The sequence below is a fragment of the Mytilus trossulus genome, chromosome 3, assembly GCF_036588685.1.
Source record: "Mytilus trossulus isolate FHL-02 chromosome 3, PNRI_Mtr1.1.1.hap1, whole genome shotgun sequence".
Taxonomy (NCBI): domain Eukaryota; kingdom Metazoa; phylum Mollusca; class Bivalvia; order Mytilida; family Mytilidae; genus Mytilus; species Mytilus trossulus.
The window spans coordinates 61,673,356-61,688,656 of NC_086375.1; the positions used below are offsets into that span (position 1 = coordinate 61,673,356).

The following is a 15,301-nucleotide window of genomic DNA, read 5'->3' on the forward strand; positions in this document are numbered from 1 at the left end:
TTCAGAGTATAATCATAAATATTTAGAGTCCATTCACAAAAATGAAGAGTAATTCACAAATATATAGAGATTATAATAAATATAAATAGAGTATAATTACAAACAAGTATATAGCTTGTAGTTCGGTGTGAGCCAAGGCTCCGTGTTGAAGGCCGTACATTGACCTATAATGGTTTACTTTTTTTAGATTGTTATTTGGATGAGAGATGTCTCATTGGCACTCACACTGCATCTTCCTATATCTATAGAATGCAATCAAAAATATAAAGAGAATAAATCAACGAACTACAGTAAATTAACCCCCCTTGAGTAATCTCTATCAAAAAGACTCGTTGTCGAGAAATAAAAAAATAACTAACGACCGGGAAACGCAGGAACTGTTGAAAAAAATACAATTTCAAACACAAGAACCAACATAATCTTTCATATTTCAGCGAAAGCAATACAAACACACAACCAAACAAAAGAATTGCTTATTAAGGCAATAATAATACACCGCTAGTTACATGTAAAATCTGATTCACCAAAAATACTAAACTATGATTAAAATCCGATACAGATGCATATGGTGTAAATATCTTCTGATCATGTACACTTGTGCTAAGACAACACCAGTCTTACATACTGTTTGATAATCGAAAGAACTTTATCGATCTTCATTTTTGTCGAGCCTTCGACTTTAGTCGAAAAAGCGAGACTAAGCGATCCTACATTCCGTCGTCGGCGTCGTCGTCGGCGGCGTCCACAAATATTCACTCTGTGGTTAAAGTTTTTGAAATTTTAATAACTTTCTTAAACTATACTGGATTTCTACCAAACTTGGACAGAAGCTTGTTTATGATCATAAGATAGTATCCAGAAGTAAATTTTGTAAAAATAAAATTCCATTTTTTCAGTATTTTACTTGTAAAGGGACTTAGTTTTTTCTGCGGGGAAACATTACATTCACTCTGTGGTTAAAGTTTTTAGAATTTTAATAACTTTCTTAAACTATCCTTGGTTTGTACCAAACTTGGACAGACGCTTGTTTATGATCATAAGATAGTATCCAGAAGCAAATTTTATAAAAAAATAAATCCATTTTTTCCGTATTTTACTTTTAAATGGACTTAGTTTTTTCTGCAGGGAAACATTACATTCTCTCTGTGGTTAAAGTTTTTAGAATTTTAATAACTTTCTTAAACTATACTGGATTTCTACCAAACTTGGACAGTTGCTTGTTTATGATCATAATATAGTATCCAGAGGCAAAATTTATAAAAATAATAAATCCATTTATTCTGTATTTTACCTTTAAATGGACTTAGTTTTTCTGCAGGGAAACATTACATTCACTCTGTGGTAAAAGTTTTTAAAATTTGAATAACTTTCTTAAACTATCCTGGGTTAATTTGTACCAAATTTGGACAGAAGCTTATTTATGATCATAAGTTAGTAAATTTTGTAAAAAGATAACTCCATTTTTTCTGTATTTTACTTTTAAATTGACTTATATTTTCTTCCAGTTAACATTACATACAGTCTGCAGTTATAGTTTTCAACACATTTATTAGATTCATTAACTGTCCTAGATTTTTACCAAACTTGGACAAAACCTTCTTACAATCATAGGATAGCATCAAGAGGAATATTTTTATTGATTTCTTGCCTCATTTTTGTTGAGCCTGCGATTTACAGCAAAAGTAGGCGAGACACTGGGTTCCGCGGAACCCTTACAAATTTTCTTTCATTCAGTCATGTTAAACAGAATGCGAAATAAAAGTATAGACATATTTGATTTTTAGTTAGATTTTAATTTCTCTCAAAAAAGTTTGATTATAGATAAATTAAAAAAAGCTGTGGTAATTTTGTACTTATGAACTGGATGTATCCTACATTTAATAATTCATTAAAAATAAAACTAATTTACACATCATAATGAAATTAACATAACCAAAAAAGTACAATTGCAATATGTTATAAAGACAAATATTCATAAAACATTTGAAATGTTTACTAATAAGCTCATTGATCAATTAGGAAGTGATAATAATATTTGTTATGAATTTAAATTGTACATAAGAAGAATATGCGTTTTATGATTGATCATCAAATTACGAAATTGATGGATGTGAAAATCAAATCATGGTATGGTATAAATAAGTGTTCGAGAGAGAGAGGAGAGGACAGACCTGAAAGATTCCGGATCTTAACAAGCTAGGTATGTACAGCACTAACAGTCATACAATATAACTTTTTACTGTCGTGTTTAATCAGTAAGCTTTTTTTTGGTTTACTTTGTTTATTAAAGTTTTTTTATACTTAAGTTTGAGGTTTTTGTAAAAATTCATTTACTGAAAGTTTTTGTTTGAATTTAATAGCATTGACAGCATATGAAAAACGAAGAAGAAAAACATTTCCTTTTAAAATGAATGAAAATGTTTCTTTTAATATCTGAATAGAATTATAATCGCAATACACACCTTTATTGATCTCTTTTGGTTTCTTTAACTTTGACACTGTGTATGTTTATATTCATTTGAGACATAACACAATCTGATAAAAAATACCAAACCTGTGTCCACAACAATCTGAATACGCTCTTTCGGAATACTCTGGTTTTGTCGAATTAAACCAAATCTTTAAAAATTGGAAAGCTGAAATTTCATTGGCTGGTGTAATTATAATCACAGCATAAAACAAAATCGTGTTTTAGTTACATGAGATAAAGAATTGTAAAGTATGTACCCACTAAAGTCTTATAAAGACAGTAAAACCAGGAGAACAAAAGAAATTTCTGCTTCGCTGGTATTTTATGTCGTTTATCTTATATTTAATAATATTGTAGGTCCAGCATACCACCATGAAGTCAATTATCTGTTTAATATTTGTTTTCGTCGCCGTAAATGCTGCTGGTAAAAGGAAATATTATCCTCAACCATACACTGGCGGGAATGGCTACACTGGTGCTGGAAATGTGTACAGTGGGGTAAACGGTTACAGAGGTGCACCAAATGGTTATACTGGGGCACCTGCTGGATACACTGGCGGAGCACCTGCTGGATACACTGGTGGAGCACCTGCTGGATACACTGGTGGAGCACCTGTAAGCTACACTGGTGCAGCACCTGTCGGCTACACTGGTGGACAAACTCCCTATACTGGAGCACCAAATCCCTATGTTGGTGCCCCTGTCTACACTGGTGGTAACCCTGGTGCACCTGGAGGCAGTGGTGGTGCTAGCTACATGCCAGTGGTAAATGGTTATCCTGGTAATGTTGCTCCTTATGACCCAACTGTAGGAACCGGAAATGGAGCTCCATATGACCCAACTGTAGGGACCGGTGGTGGACAACCAGGACAAGGAGCTAGTGTAGATGTTGGTAAATTGTTATCAGCTCTCGTTAATGTACTCGTAGAAAGCAAGGAAAAAGCTCCTGAACCAACATACAACGGAGCAGTAAATGGACCTGCATATGACCCATTAGGTCAAGGAGGTGCTGGTGGACCAATGGGTCCAGGAGGTGCTGGTGGCCCTGCTTATGACCCATTAGGTCAAGGAGGTGCTGGTGGTCCAATGGGTCCAGGAGGTGCTGGTGGACCAATGGGTCCAGGAGGTGCCGGTGGACCTGCTTATGATCCATTAGGTCCAGGAGGTGCTGGTGGTCCAATGGGTCCAGGAGGTGCTGGTGGACCTGCTTATGATCCATTAGGTCAAGGAGGTGCAGGTGGACCAATGGGCCCAGGAGGTGCTGGTGGACCTGCTTATGACCCATTAGGTCAAGGAGGTGCTGGTGGACCAATGGGTCCAGGAGGTCCAGGAGGCGATAGACCAGCAGCTGGTGGACCAGGTGGTCAAACCGAGCCATGTGACCCTGCTGATCCATACTGTCAAGAGCCATGTGATCCTAATGATCCATACTGTCAAGAACCATGCGACCCTAATGTTGAATACTGTGGTGGTCCATGTGATCCAAATGACCCTGCTTGCCAACCTGATGTTGGTCCAGGCAATGGTGACTTAATGCCATATGATGGTCAAGGTGGTCAAGGTGGTCAAGGTGGCCAAGGTGGTCAAGGTGGTCAAGTTGGTCGAGGTGGTCAAGGTGGTCAAGGTGATCAAGGTGGTCAAGGTGGTTATAATGGTTATGTGAGTAATACTTCATTTTTCATCTGTAGTCATTTTCGTTAATACATATATTTTTTTTTTGTGAGTTCATTAAACACGTAACGAAAAATTGAAATACTATAACCAGAATTTATGGTGTAATATCAACTTTAGTTAGTACTTTGAGCAAATCGTTAATGTAATCATAGAGGAACCATTTCTTAAGGGATCTAAATTGAAATTAAAATAAAAGTATAATTATTAGTGATAAACCATCTATTTGCATGCGCCATTGGGCCAACAGTTTAAAAACATTCAGTTTCTGATTTGTAAAATGATTTTTATTTTGCAGGAGTCAAATGGAGATAAATATGGAAACAACAATAAATACGCTAAAAAATATGGCGGCTATGTAAGTTTAAATTCTTGTCATATTTTGATATAATTTGAAAGTGACTTTTATCGAAACTCTTTCAATTAATGATGAAATTACAATACTAGAAAGCATGCGTGTGTGTAAATATTATAAAGATAAAATAAAACAAAAACAAAAAACAGAAATAAGATCAATATTTACGATAATTGTGTTTTACAAAACTATGACAGCACTGCATTGTTTCTAATGTTTTATCATTTCTAAATGACTCAACATTGTTTTTATCTACTGTTGCAGGGTAAGAGAACAACAACTACACCTAAACCATACGCCAAGCCATACGGTAGAACATACAAGAAAAAACCAACAAGAAAACCATATGCAAAGACATATTACACTAAAAGATACAACAAGAAGGTAAGGACTATTCGATATTTATGAACAATGATCTTCATTTAAAGTTTTAAATAACGAAGATTCACAATTAATTATATTTTTTCACTTGCATTAATGCCCTGTTATTTTTTTTAATTCTTCGATACATTAAAGATTTTAAGCAGAAAGATAACCAGTATATTATTTTTTTTAAATACAATGATAGAACTTCAATTCGATAACAATGTATGGAACATTATCTAAAAACAAAAATTCTAAAATAAAACCGACAAGAGTATTTTACCAGAATAGCCACCATGTCAATTTGTTTTTGCACAAACACAAGACAATCATTACCGGAACAGGTAAAACAAATCTAAAGATGAATATTAATGTTTGTAGTGCAAGTTTGTAAATATTTATTCATTTATTTTATTTTATTGACTTTATTTATTTCAGCCTTATGCACAAAAACCAAAGGTAAGCGAATTGTGCATTATTTTATTCAACAGCCTAATATCGTTAAACATATATGTTATTTAATTTAAACAAAGTTATAATAATTTGTTATAGCTAATAACCAATATTCTCGAATAAAAAGAAATACCAAGATTGCTGAAACAAGCAATCAAAAATGAAATGCACTAAACATTCAACACGACGTATAAGGTTGACGACCAAATCGTATACATTTGTATTTAATATGCCAATAAAACAGTCGTTTGAGGTTGGGGGATTTGTCAAGAACATCGTGATTACATAAATATCTAACTTCATTCAGGAATATTCATGAGTTGAAAAAAAACTAAACGGTAGTTCTGTGTAACTTTTACCGCTCAGTGCATATACACATGTACCTGAAAACAAGAAAATGTGAGCAAAGAATTTCAATTTCATGCACACACTTGTACAAAAACATTTACATGCTAATGTGTAAAGTGCCAAAAAAAAATGTGTGTTTTCAATCTCTCCAACTAATGTTTTTATAACAAACCAAAATAATTATTTAGAGAAATGCTTGTATTATTTTGTTTGTATTGACTGAAATAAACTGACTTTTTCATTATCTTTTCAGGGTGGATATTAAACAGACTATATGAATGATATTCAGTCATGAAAAACTGTATTATATTGTAAAAGTGTAAATAAACTAATTGCAGCATACTATACTTAATGTTTCTTATCATTTGAATATCAACCCTTAATTTTCGTCTGTGATATGTCCAAGTGTAACCTCTGATTTAAACTTTGCAATCAAATTTGAGACAAGATAGATTTCAATATTGTCTTAGGGTTTGACGTGTTGTTCCATATTATCAACAAATAGGCTATTATTATAACACACCTTTTCGCTATTTGTCCGCCATTAATAGATATCACCCAGGTTTCAATAAACTTTTGGCGTCACAGTACAAATTATCTGACGCCTCAATTGAAAAGTGATTGTAGTATGTCGTCAATAATTCAAGCGGTAGAGATTCTCGGGTCAGCCGGGATTAGCGATAAGGCGTATAGCAGTTGTAAATAATCAATCGAACCACACTTGCTCAACTCTCTGAATGAACAGGTGAAATGTTTTAAATGTATTGAACTATTTTTTGTCTGCCCTCGAGAGATTTTTCTAATTTAAACAACATTTTGTTACAATCCTGGTACAACGATTCAATTATAAATTTTGTTTTCAAGGCACTGTCATTTTCACAACAGTACAACAGGTTTTACTTACGATTTCATTTGAAACCCTATTAATACAAAGATCAAACAAGCTTGTAATTAGATATATGAAGTTGTGGTATGAGTGCCAATGAATCAACTCTCTCATCCAGATCACAATTTGTTAAAGAAGTTATCTAGATTTTTTCCATCTTTATGAAATGTTTAAACCAAAGGACAGTTAATTGGTCAGTGCAATTGGGTCATTTCAGAACAATTCAAGAATATAGAGTTTGATTTGAGAGTGGTTTTTTTGTTCATAATGATGACATCTTTCGAATCGACAAATATTGCCAAAAACCAACACCCAACATAGCCACTTCTGCCGAACCTAATATTTGCTGAATCTTTCGTTTTACCCTTTAATGGATTTTGCAGGTCATAATATGTGTATTAAGGGTCAATATTAATCCCTCATGCACCTGTTCTATTCTCACTCAAAACAGACCCTCCTCCTCAAGGCTACTATACATTGATGCTTTATAACATCGCCTATCACATACGGTTTTGTCATCTATTGATACTATATTCCGCAAATGTTCTGCCATTGATCAGAGCATTTAAATGTAAAAAAGTGGAATCTTCAAAACATGGTCTGGCTATTTAACACCGTTCATTAATTGATGTTTATGATAATTAGTCATGAATGATTATGTTTGTTCTCCTCGTTTATGACATAAACATCAACGAATAACATTATGAAAGTAATCAATTCTAAAGTACCTACTTCCAGGATATGTATTAAATAGAAATCTTCCTACAACCAATATATATTTAATATCATACAGGTAATTACCTAGATCAGACAATCAAAGCACAAACAAACCGGTAACGTGTATGCACAACATAAAAACACATCACCGTTTTCGTGTATGAATACATATTAAAAGGGTCAAACAATATGGGAAAAGATATCCTTAATAAAGATATAAGAAGATGTTGTATGAGTGCCAATGAGACAAATCTTCATCCAAGTCACAATTTATAAAAGAAAACCATTATAGGTCAAAGTACGGCCATATAGTGTGGCAAACAGAAAGCTAAAAAGGATTTAAAAAAATTTTAATGTAAAACCATTCAAACGTTAACAATTCACAGTTTAGTCTATATAAAAAAGCAAGGAACGAGAAACACTTATGAACAACATCAATAAACGATAGCTACTGAACATCAGATTCCTGACTTAGGACAGGTGCACACTTTGCAGCGGGTTTAAATAAACTCATCATAGATACCAGGACTACATTTTGTATATACGCCAGACGCGCGTTTCGTTTAAACGTTTTAATGATACCAAACCATTATCCTTATCTGAAATAACAGTGTAACATCACACAATAGAAAGACACACTACAAAATATCAACTGAAATAGCTTAACTCAACAAAGACATAGTGGAAGGGAATTGAGAACCCAAAATCCCGTTGACGTCAAGTACAGCTATGGTAATTAGTTATCAAAGGTGCCAGGATTATAATTCAATACGCCAGGCTCGCGTTTCGTCTACATAATACTCTTTAGTGTCGCTAAGATCAAAATAATTATTAAGCCAAACAAGTACAAATTGAAGAGCATTGAGAACTAAAAATTCTAAAAAGTTCTGCCAAATACGGCTACGGTAATTTATTCCTGGCATAAAAAAAAGCCTTATTTTTTCGACAAATTCAAATCTTATTAACAGGAAATTGATAAAAATGACCATATAATTGATATTCATGTCAACACCGAAGTGCTGACTACTTGGCAAGTGATAGCCTCGGGGATGAAACGTCCACCAGCAGTGGCATCGACCCAGTGGTGTAAATGGGTGCCAGGATTATAGCTATATACGTCAGGAACGGCTTCGTCTACATAATCAATTTTAAAATTAACTTATTTTTCACTACAACTTGAAAAAGTTGTTTTTTACATGGTTTATCCATACTATAATTAAACATTGAAAAAGTTGGCTATTCAAAAATTCGGGAATTTAATGTGACAAAGACGAGTATATGCCTAGTTGATTTCTGCTGCACTTGATTTTAGTTTTTGTTTTATTATAAAACAGGCAGTTGGTTTTCTCTTTAAGATTGGTTCTAATTTCTACATGCCGTTTGTCTTTTTCAATAACTTACATCAAACCTCCTTATTATATATTTTAATACTAACTATGACAGTTCATTCCCTAATCTTAATTATCGATTGCATCTTTACGGCGTTTTGTCTTTTGCCTTGGCATTTGTCCGCTTAAAGCTTGTTTCCGACTGATAAGTTTGAATCTCTGTTTAGTATATTTCACCTCTTTTTTTTAATATATCAACTGATTCAACACATGTCATACAATAATCTTTAAAAATGCATATGATTAAAATTTTACAGGTTGGTCCTGACATATTAATGTTAATTAGTTTGATGACATCGATTTATAATGATAATACATTTAACAAAGGAATATTGAATACTTTTATCAAAATAAGTAAGACAATACAAATTAAAATTTAGTTAGACAGTTATATAGTTATATTTAGGAGACAAGCGGACTGTTGATAATGTTGATAATGCTTGAGCATATAAAAAAGAAAATAAATATTTGTACAGTATTTATTTTCTGATATGAGCATCCTCGAATTAACATGTGAGTTTAAATGTGTGACTCTAAGAAGAACATGGAACCTCAGAGGGTATGTTGGCGACCTTCCGACATGATTCCTCGTTTTAAAAGACCTATTACCATAAAAATGTTTAAGAGGCTTATTCTAGTACCTAAACCATTTTTTGAAATTGGTCTTTGATCTAAAGGAATTCCCTATAGTAGTCCAAATGTAAATAGACATTACTAGATTTTTATTCAATCATTCTAAATGATAAACAAAAAAACATACGGTCGCTTTTGGTATACTTCTTCAGGTAATAGTAAATGTTAGAGACTCATAAATGTCTCAACTGAAGTTATTCTTCACACTGTAACCGCTAGAGTTGTACTGAATCATACTTAAGTCGGGACTACACGAATTATTTATTAGTTGTTAGCTACTTCTAACTGAGAATTGCAGTTGTTCTTATGGTGTGCTGTTACACCACTGTCCCATATGATGGTAAGGTTGAGAGATTACCGATATGTTTAACGCCTTACATTATATATGTGCCATGTCCAAGCCAGGAGCCTGTTATTTAGTGGTTGTCATTGTTGCTTATCATATCTGTTTTTCGTTTATTGTTTAGTCATTACTCAGCCTGTTGAGGTTTTTATTTTACATTCTATCATGTCGGTGCTTTTAAACCTGCATATACGATAAGTGGTTTGCTTATTTTGAAGGTCTACGGAAGCGTTCAATTCCTTATATCTTTCTTATTTGGACTCTCCTTGAAACTTTGCAATCATACTTTAACTTATATTTGTTTTCTTTTCCTCATCACGGGTATAGATAGACTTTTCATAACGACGGTTAAGCAACATATTAATTTAATTAAGATAAAACCAAAATAAACCTACATTTTATGTTCTTGGAATTGATTATTTCAAAGCAGTGCAAGACTTCATATTTCTTCAATATAAGGGTTATATATTATATGCTCTCGTCACTTGTAATTTCTAAGTCTGATTCTTCGTCATTCTCGGAACATGTCTCAACCTCAGTGTTATCAGAATCAGAGCTATCTTTCGTACAAAATTTTTCATAAGCTTGTATGCTGACGCTGGGGAACCCCTTGTTACTTCGCCGTTCACTGCAGATGGCAGGTATAACTGCTGTTCCATTTGGTTTTGAAACAATTCGATCCCGTCGCAAAGACATTTTTCCTTTCCCTTTTGTTTTCACTTTGGGAGAGAGCTTAACAGGTGGAAGTGGTACTGATCTCAGATTTGATCGACGTGGTGGAGGGAAACGCTCTTTATCAAACTTGTCGGTAACCGGTTCGAGTGATCTCCTTGGGAAAGCAGATCGATCATACACAGTGTCCTGTCGGGAAGATGATAATCCTTTCATTAGCTTTGCAAAAGTGATAACCTTCTTAAATCTTCTTTTCGCTTCCTGTTGTCTCTCGAATGGAAGCAAGTCGTCAAGCGTAAAGCCATTCTTCTCCAATAATTCTTCTACGGTCAAATTATTGACTGGGTCGCGTACGTACAAAGAGGCCTGCCCTTGTTGAAATAAGATCCTAGCACAGGAAATAAATCCATTTCTAGCAGCCATAACTATGGGTGTAAAACCCTCTTTGTTTCCATTATCAACTTTTAAACCTAGCCTCCGAAAGTGTCGAACCAAGGAATTGGTTCCTATGTCATTACCAACCATTGTACAGTACAGTAACGGACTGTTACCTGAAGAAGGAGAAGAAACAGGATTTATATTTGCAGTGGTGTCATGTTGTATAATAGTTGAATGAAATACCGTATATTTATTATAGTATTATAGTATTATTTATTGTATTTCTTTATAATATTACTTAATACGAAAAACAGTAATTTTAGATTTAAAGAATCTTTGATAAACAAATGCCTTTTTTTTTTAGAAAAGGCTATAAATGAATAAAAGCCTTAATATTTATTTCTTATTCAATTTCAATTATTCACTCATCTCAATCCTTATAGCTTTTGAAAGTTCATACAGCTGCCCAAAATGAAAAAGAGTATCTTATTTTTCTTGTTTCGCTGTATTCTTTGAAGGATTGTATTTAGTCCATACTACATAGGACCCGCGTATGTGATCAAAGTGATAAAACGGTAATAGGAAATAATACACGCGACATCATTGGTGCTTTTTCGGAACAACTTTATTATAATAATGAGGGGGGATAGGACCTTTATCTGGACTCCGGAATCGGGTGTTTTTAAGCTCGGGATTTCGGGAATGACCCTTTCGGGATCAAGGAATTCTTTTTTGGGGATTTCGGGTCGTCGGGATTTACTTTATTTAAATTCGGGACCTCGGGATTTCGTATTTTTAAGTCCGGGATTTCGGGATCAGGACCCCTCCTATCCCCCCTCAATAATGGTATGTATAATTTGCCAGCATGAATAAATTCTTCAATCTTTTCTCATCATTTGCTTTGTGATTGCATATTATATCAAATGAGTGAATTATGCAGCTATTCGTTCTAATATCAACCGCTGTTCCTTGAAGTAGATTTTAAATGGCCCACCATGAACTGTGCAGAATTGTACTAACCTTTGTCATCTGTCGTGTCAGGATCTATGTCTCTGTGTTTAACAAAGACCTCTACAAGGTCGTTACATCTTTTTTCACAGGCGTAACTCAGTGGTGTTCTACCATTATCATCAGCAAGATTGACGTCTCCTCCATGAAAGAGTAAAAGTCTGGATACCGAAGTGCGTCTCAACTCCTCCTATAAAGTTAGAATTTATACATCAAAATCAGTAACAGTCTTTACTTTTTCTCTCTGTTTTTATAACATCAAGGGATTACAAGATTAAGGTGATTTAACGAATACTTTTACAATGACCCGTAACTCTCTAATAAAACTTAAAATTTGAAACAGAAATAAGCAAACTATAAATTGATTTTGTCACCGGAATCACTTGAATAGTTTCCTTGACTAACGGGTTAAAAATCATGTTTTTAATGAAACGCGCGTCTGGCGTACTAAATTATAATCCTGGTACCGTTGATAATTATGTATTAAGATCCAATCTATTATATTCGACGCGCTATTCATCTCGCAATATAACGACTTAATTATGTATACATACCTTTATAGTACAAGCTACAATCAAGGGAGTTTTCCCGTTGAAATCTCTGGCATTAACAATATTTCCTGGAGATGCCTCAAGAATAAACCTCACTAAGTGTTGTTTTCCTTTTCTAATAGCATCGAACAACATTCTCCCATCCGTGTCATCATCAAACTTTTCTTCGTTATTTGACATTAGGTTTACTAAGGAACGGATGTAGAAAAAATCAAATAATTCACCTCGCTGGTTAGAAGGTTTCTGGTACTTTTTTAAAGAGGTGGTCATTTTTACGCAAACTTTACGTCAAAATATTGCACGCTTCCAAATTTTCAACCAGACAGAGAGATAGAAATCATTTGCTAAGTAACACGTCAGAGAACATTAAGGCATGGTGCAATCATACTTTACACGCTATAACTAAATGTGATTTTCATTTTACTAATGCAATATAAGAAGGTATATTTTTTTATATCGTTGATTTTGAGTCAACAATAACACATATCAAATCACGATTTTTCCTTGTAAACTCTTGACTTCTCATATCGTCAATTAATAAGATTATGTTTACAGACATCAAATCAACTAATATCTGTAATAGATTTTTTTTATTTACCATTGAATACACTTCTCTCAACCTTTCTCTTCTATTTTCTTATTTCCGTCGCTTGCAAGGAGAACCCTTAAACAACATACATCATTTTATGCTTTGCACTGTTAAATGTATAATGTATCTCCTTATAAATATTTATACATTTTTTTTTCTCTAACAATAGTTATCAAAAGTACCAGGATTATAATTTCATACGCCAGACGCGCGTTTCGTCTGGCGTATGAAAAACACAGGAAAAACCTTAACAATAAATTATTTTCAGACGTACCCACAGCGGTAAATTCGGTACTTTTCATATTATTTGTGTGCTTCTAATTCAGTTATGTCCAGTAGTTTTTTTAAGACAATTCAGTATGTTAGTACTAGGTAAATTGAATCTACTTAACATTTCTCAGTGGACTGCAAGCAAATTGTCTGAACTGTTTAGCCTTTTTACACAAGATTTTTCCTTTTGCAGTCTTTTCGCATGTAGACGAAACGCGCGTACTAAATTATAATCCTGGTTCCTTTGATAACTATTCACAGACACGAAATAACATTTGCGTATATCCGCGTCAGTTAAACTCTGATGCATAGTTATCTTTAAAGCAATCACTTCACATGTCTCGTATTTTCTTGTATGCTTAAAATACGACTGATATGCAGGAAAATATCTAGCTAATGATATTAATGTCATTAAATCTTTGTGATTATGAATTTACCCTAATGTCGTTACATATTTGTTTCGTCAAATGTTTATTATGATTGCACACAACCAAATGTATGAAAATTGTGTGTCAATATTGCGTCCTTGTGTCATATATCCGATTTGTTTTTCTTCTGTTACCTAGAAGTGTTGGGAAGACACAATTCAATAATCTGCATCAACATACGGTCACAATTATCTTGTGAATTTTAATTATTACTAATAAAAGATTTGAAACTATTTGCAGTTAGACTTGTTTTATGTTTTTAAGTTTGAATGACAGATCAATATGTATTATCTAAAGTGAAATCAGGTAACACTACACCCTTAAAAGGTAAAAAGTTAAATTCCTGCCTTATATTTAATATTTAACAATTTATTTTATGGTGACAATTTTCAGATTGACATATTCCGGCCAATGTTCAAGTTTTAGACCGTCGGTGCTCGAACTAACGACATTGCAATCGAGACAATCAATCATACAATAGACAATTGGTGTGGTTTTATGGCTAACGGGGAAAATATGTAGTACAAGTATGCTTACATCATAAATAATGTTTTTAAATACTGCGTACAAAATTTACTTATTTTGTTTCAGTGATTAAAAAAAACCAAATGAGAAGTATTTTGAGGTAATAGATGTTTGCAATTAGCAATTTTTTAATATTCGAGTGAGAGAAATACGTTTGAAATCTATATAATGTTTAGATCCAGTTGTACACAATGTTAATTTTATTTAAGAAACAATTCGTGGGGGCCTGAATATATCGTGATTTTACCACGGGTTGGGCCTTTATAACAAATATTTAACCCTGAGCGATAGCGAGGGGTAAAATATCGGCATAAAGGGACAACCCCGGGTAAAGTCACGATATATTCAAGCCCCCATGAATTATTTCGATTCTAATAGGACAAATACAGCAATTGTTTTGAATCAAAGTGCTCTAGGTGATGGCATTGTTTGCCCTTCCCGTAAATAATCGCACTTTAAAATAGAAGTAATAACGGAGCAAACTGAATAAATGATGATTTACAATAACATATTTATATATATAAGTTTGAATGATTCTATTTATTATTGTACTTATATGTCTTATATGTATAAAAAAAATGGGTAATATAACACATTTTAGCATCATTCGTTTACGTTTCCTTGTGATGATTTTCGGTTTCTCAAGCGTGTATTTTCACGTAAAATGCTTATATTCTGACGTCAATGTTCTATGACGTCGGGTGGCTCATTCATAAAAGAAAGCATGATGTGGGAGTACAATCGTAACAGCCCTAACAATATATTCATTTTTTACCACAGGTGTGTACTGAAAGCTTTTGAAGGGCGTCATGTTAGAAATCATAATAATGATACCAAGATAGTTCTTAAATGGCAGTTGTTATCAACTTGTTTGTTTCTATATATGGCGTTTGTCTTTGATGCATTTTAGTGTTCCATTTTAATTTTGATTTTTTTTTCTTTCTCCTTATATAAAGCTGATTTGTTTCCCTCGGCTTTAGTTTGTAACCTAGATATGTTTTCTCTCACTCGATTTATGACTTTTGAACACAGGTTTACTATTGTCGCCTTTATCTAGACCCATGTTAACACAGTTTTTATTATACCCCCGCTTTACAAAAAGGGGGGTATCCTGTTTTACCTCTGTCTGTCCTTCCGTCAGTCAGTCCGTCCCATGAATATTCGTCTCATTTTTCACAGGAACTACAATACAAGGATTTCTGAAATTTAGTTTAAGGGTTTATCTAAGTCAGCTATACCGTGTGATGCGTTTT

General features: G+C 33.6%; 2 protein-coding genes across 2 annotated transcripts; one reads left to right on the forward strand and one right to left on the reverse strand.

Moving 5' to 3' along the window:
* Window positions 1-2,065: 2,065 nt before the first annotated feature.
* On the forward strand, window positions 2,066-6,007 carry LOC134712036 (PE-PGRS family protein PE_PGRS26-like). The gene is made up of 6 exons (XM_063573148.1): window positions 2,066-2,200; window positions 2,828-4,129; window positions 4,440-4,499; window positions 4,761-4,880; window positions 5,298-5,318; window positions 5,914-6,007. The coding sequence occupies exons 2-6, from the start codon at window positions 2,843-2,845 to the stop codon at window positions 5,923-5,925; spliced, it is 1,500 nt and encodes a 499-aa protein (XP_063429218.1). The 5' UTR covers window positions 2,066-2,200; window positions 2,828-2,842; the 3' UTR covers window positions 5,926-6,007.
* Window positions 6,008-10,063: 4,056 nt separating this feature from the next.
* LOC134709612 (ankyrin repeat domain-containing protein 27-like) lies at window positions 10,064-12,523 on the reverse strand. Its single transcript, XM_063569765.1, has 3 exons — window positions 12,240-12,523; window positions 11,698-11,875; window positions 10,064-10,850 (listed from the first exon to the last, which is right to left on the reverse strand). The coding sequence occupies exons 1-3, from the start codon at window positions 12,504-12,506 to the stop codon at window positions 10,096-10,098; spliced, it is 1,200 nt and encodes a 399-aa protein (XP_063425835.1). The 5' UTR covers window positions 12,507-12,523; the 3' UTR covers window positions 10,064-10,095.
* Window positions 12,524-15,301: the final 2,778 nt, after the last annotated feature.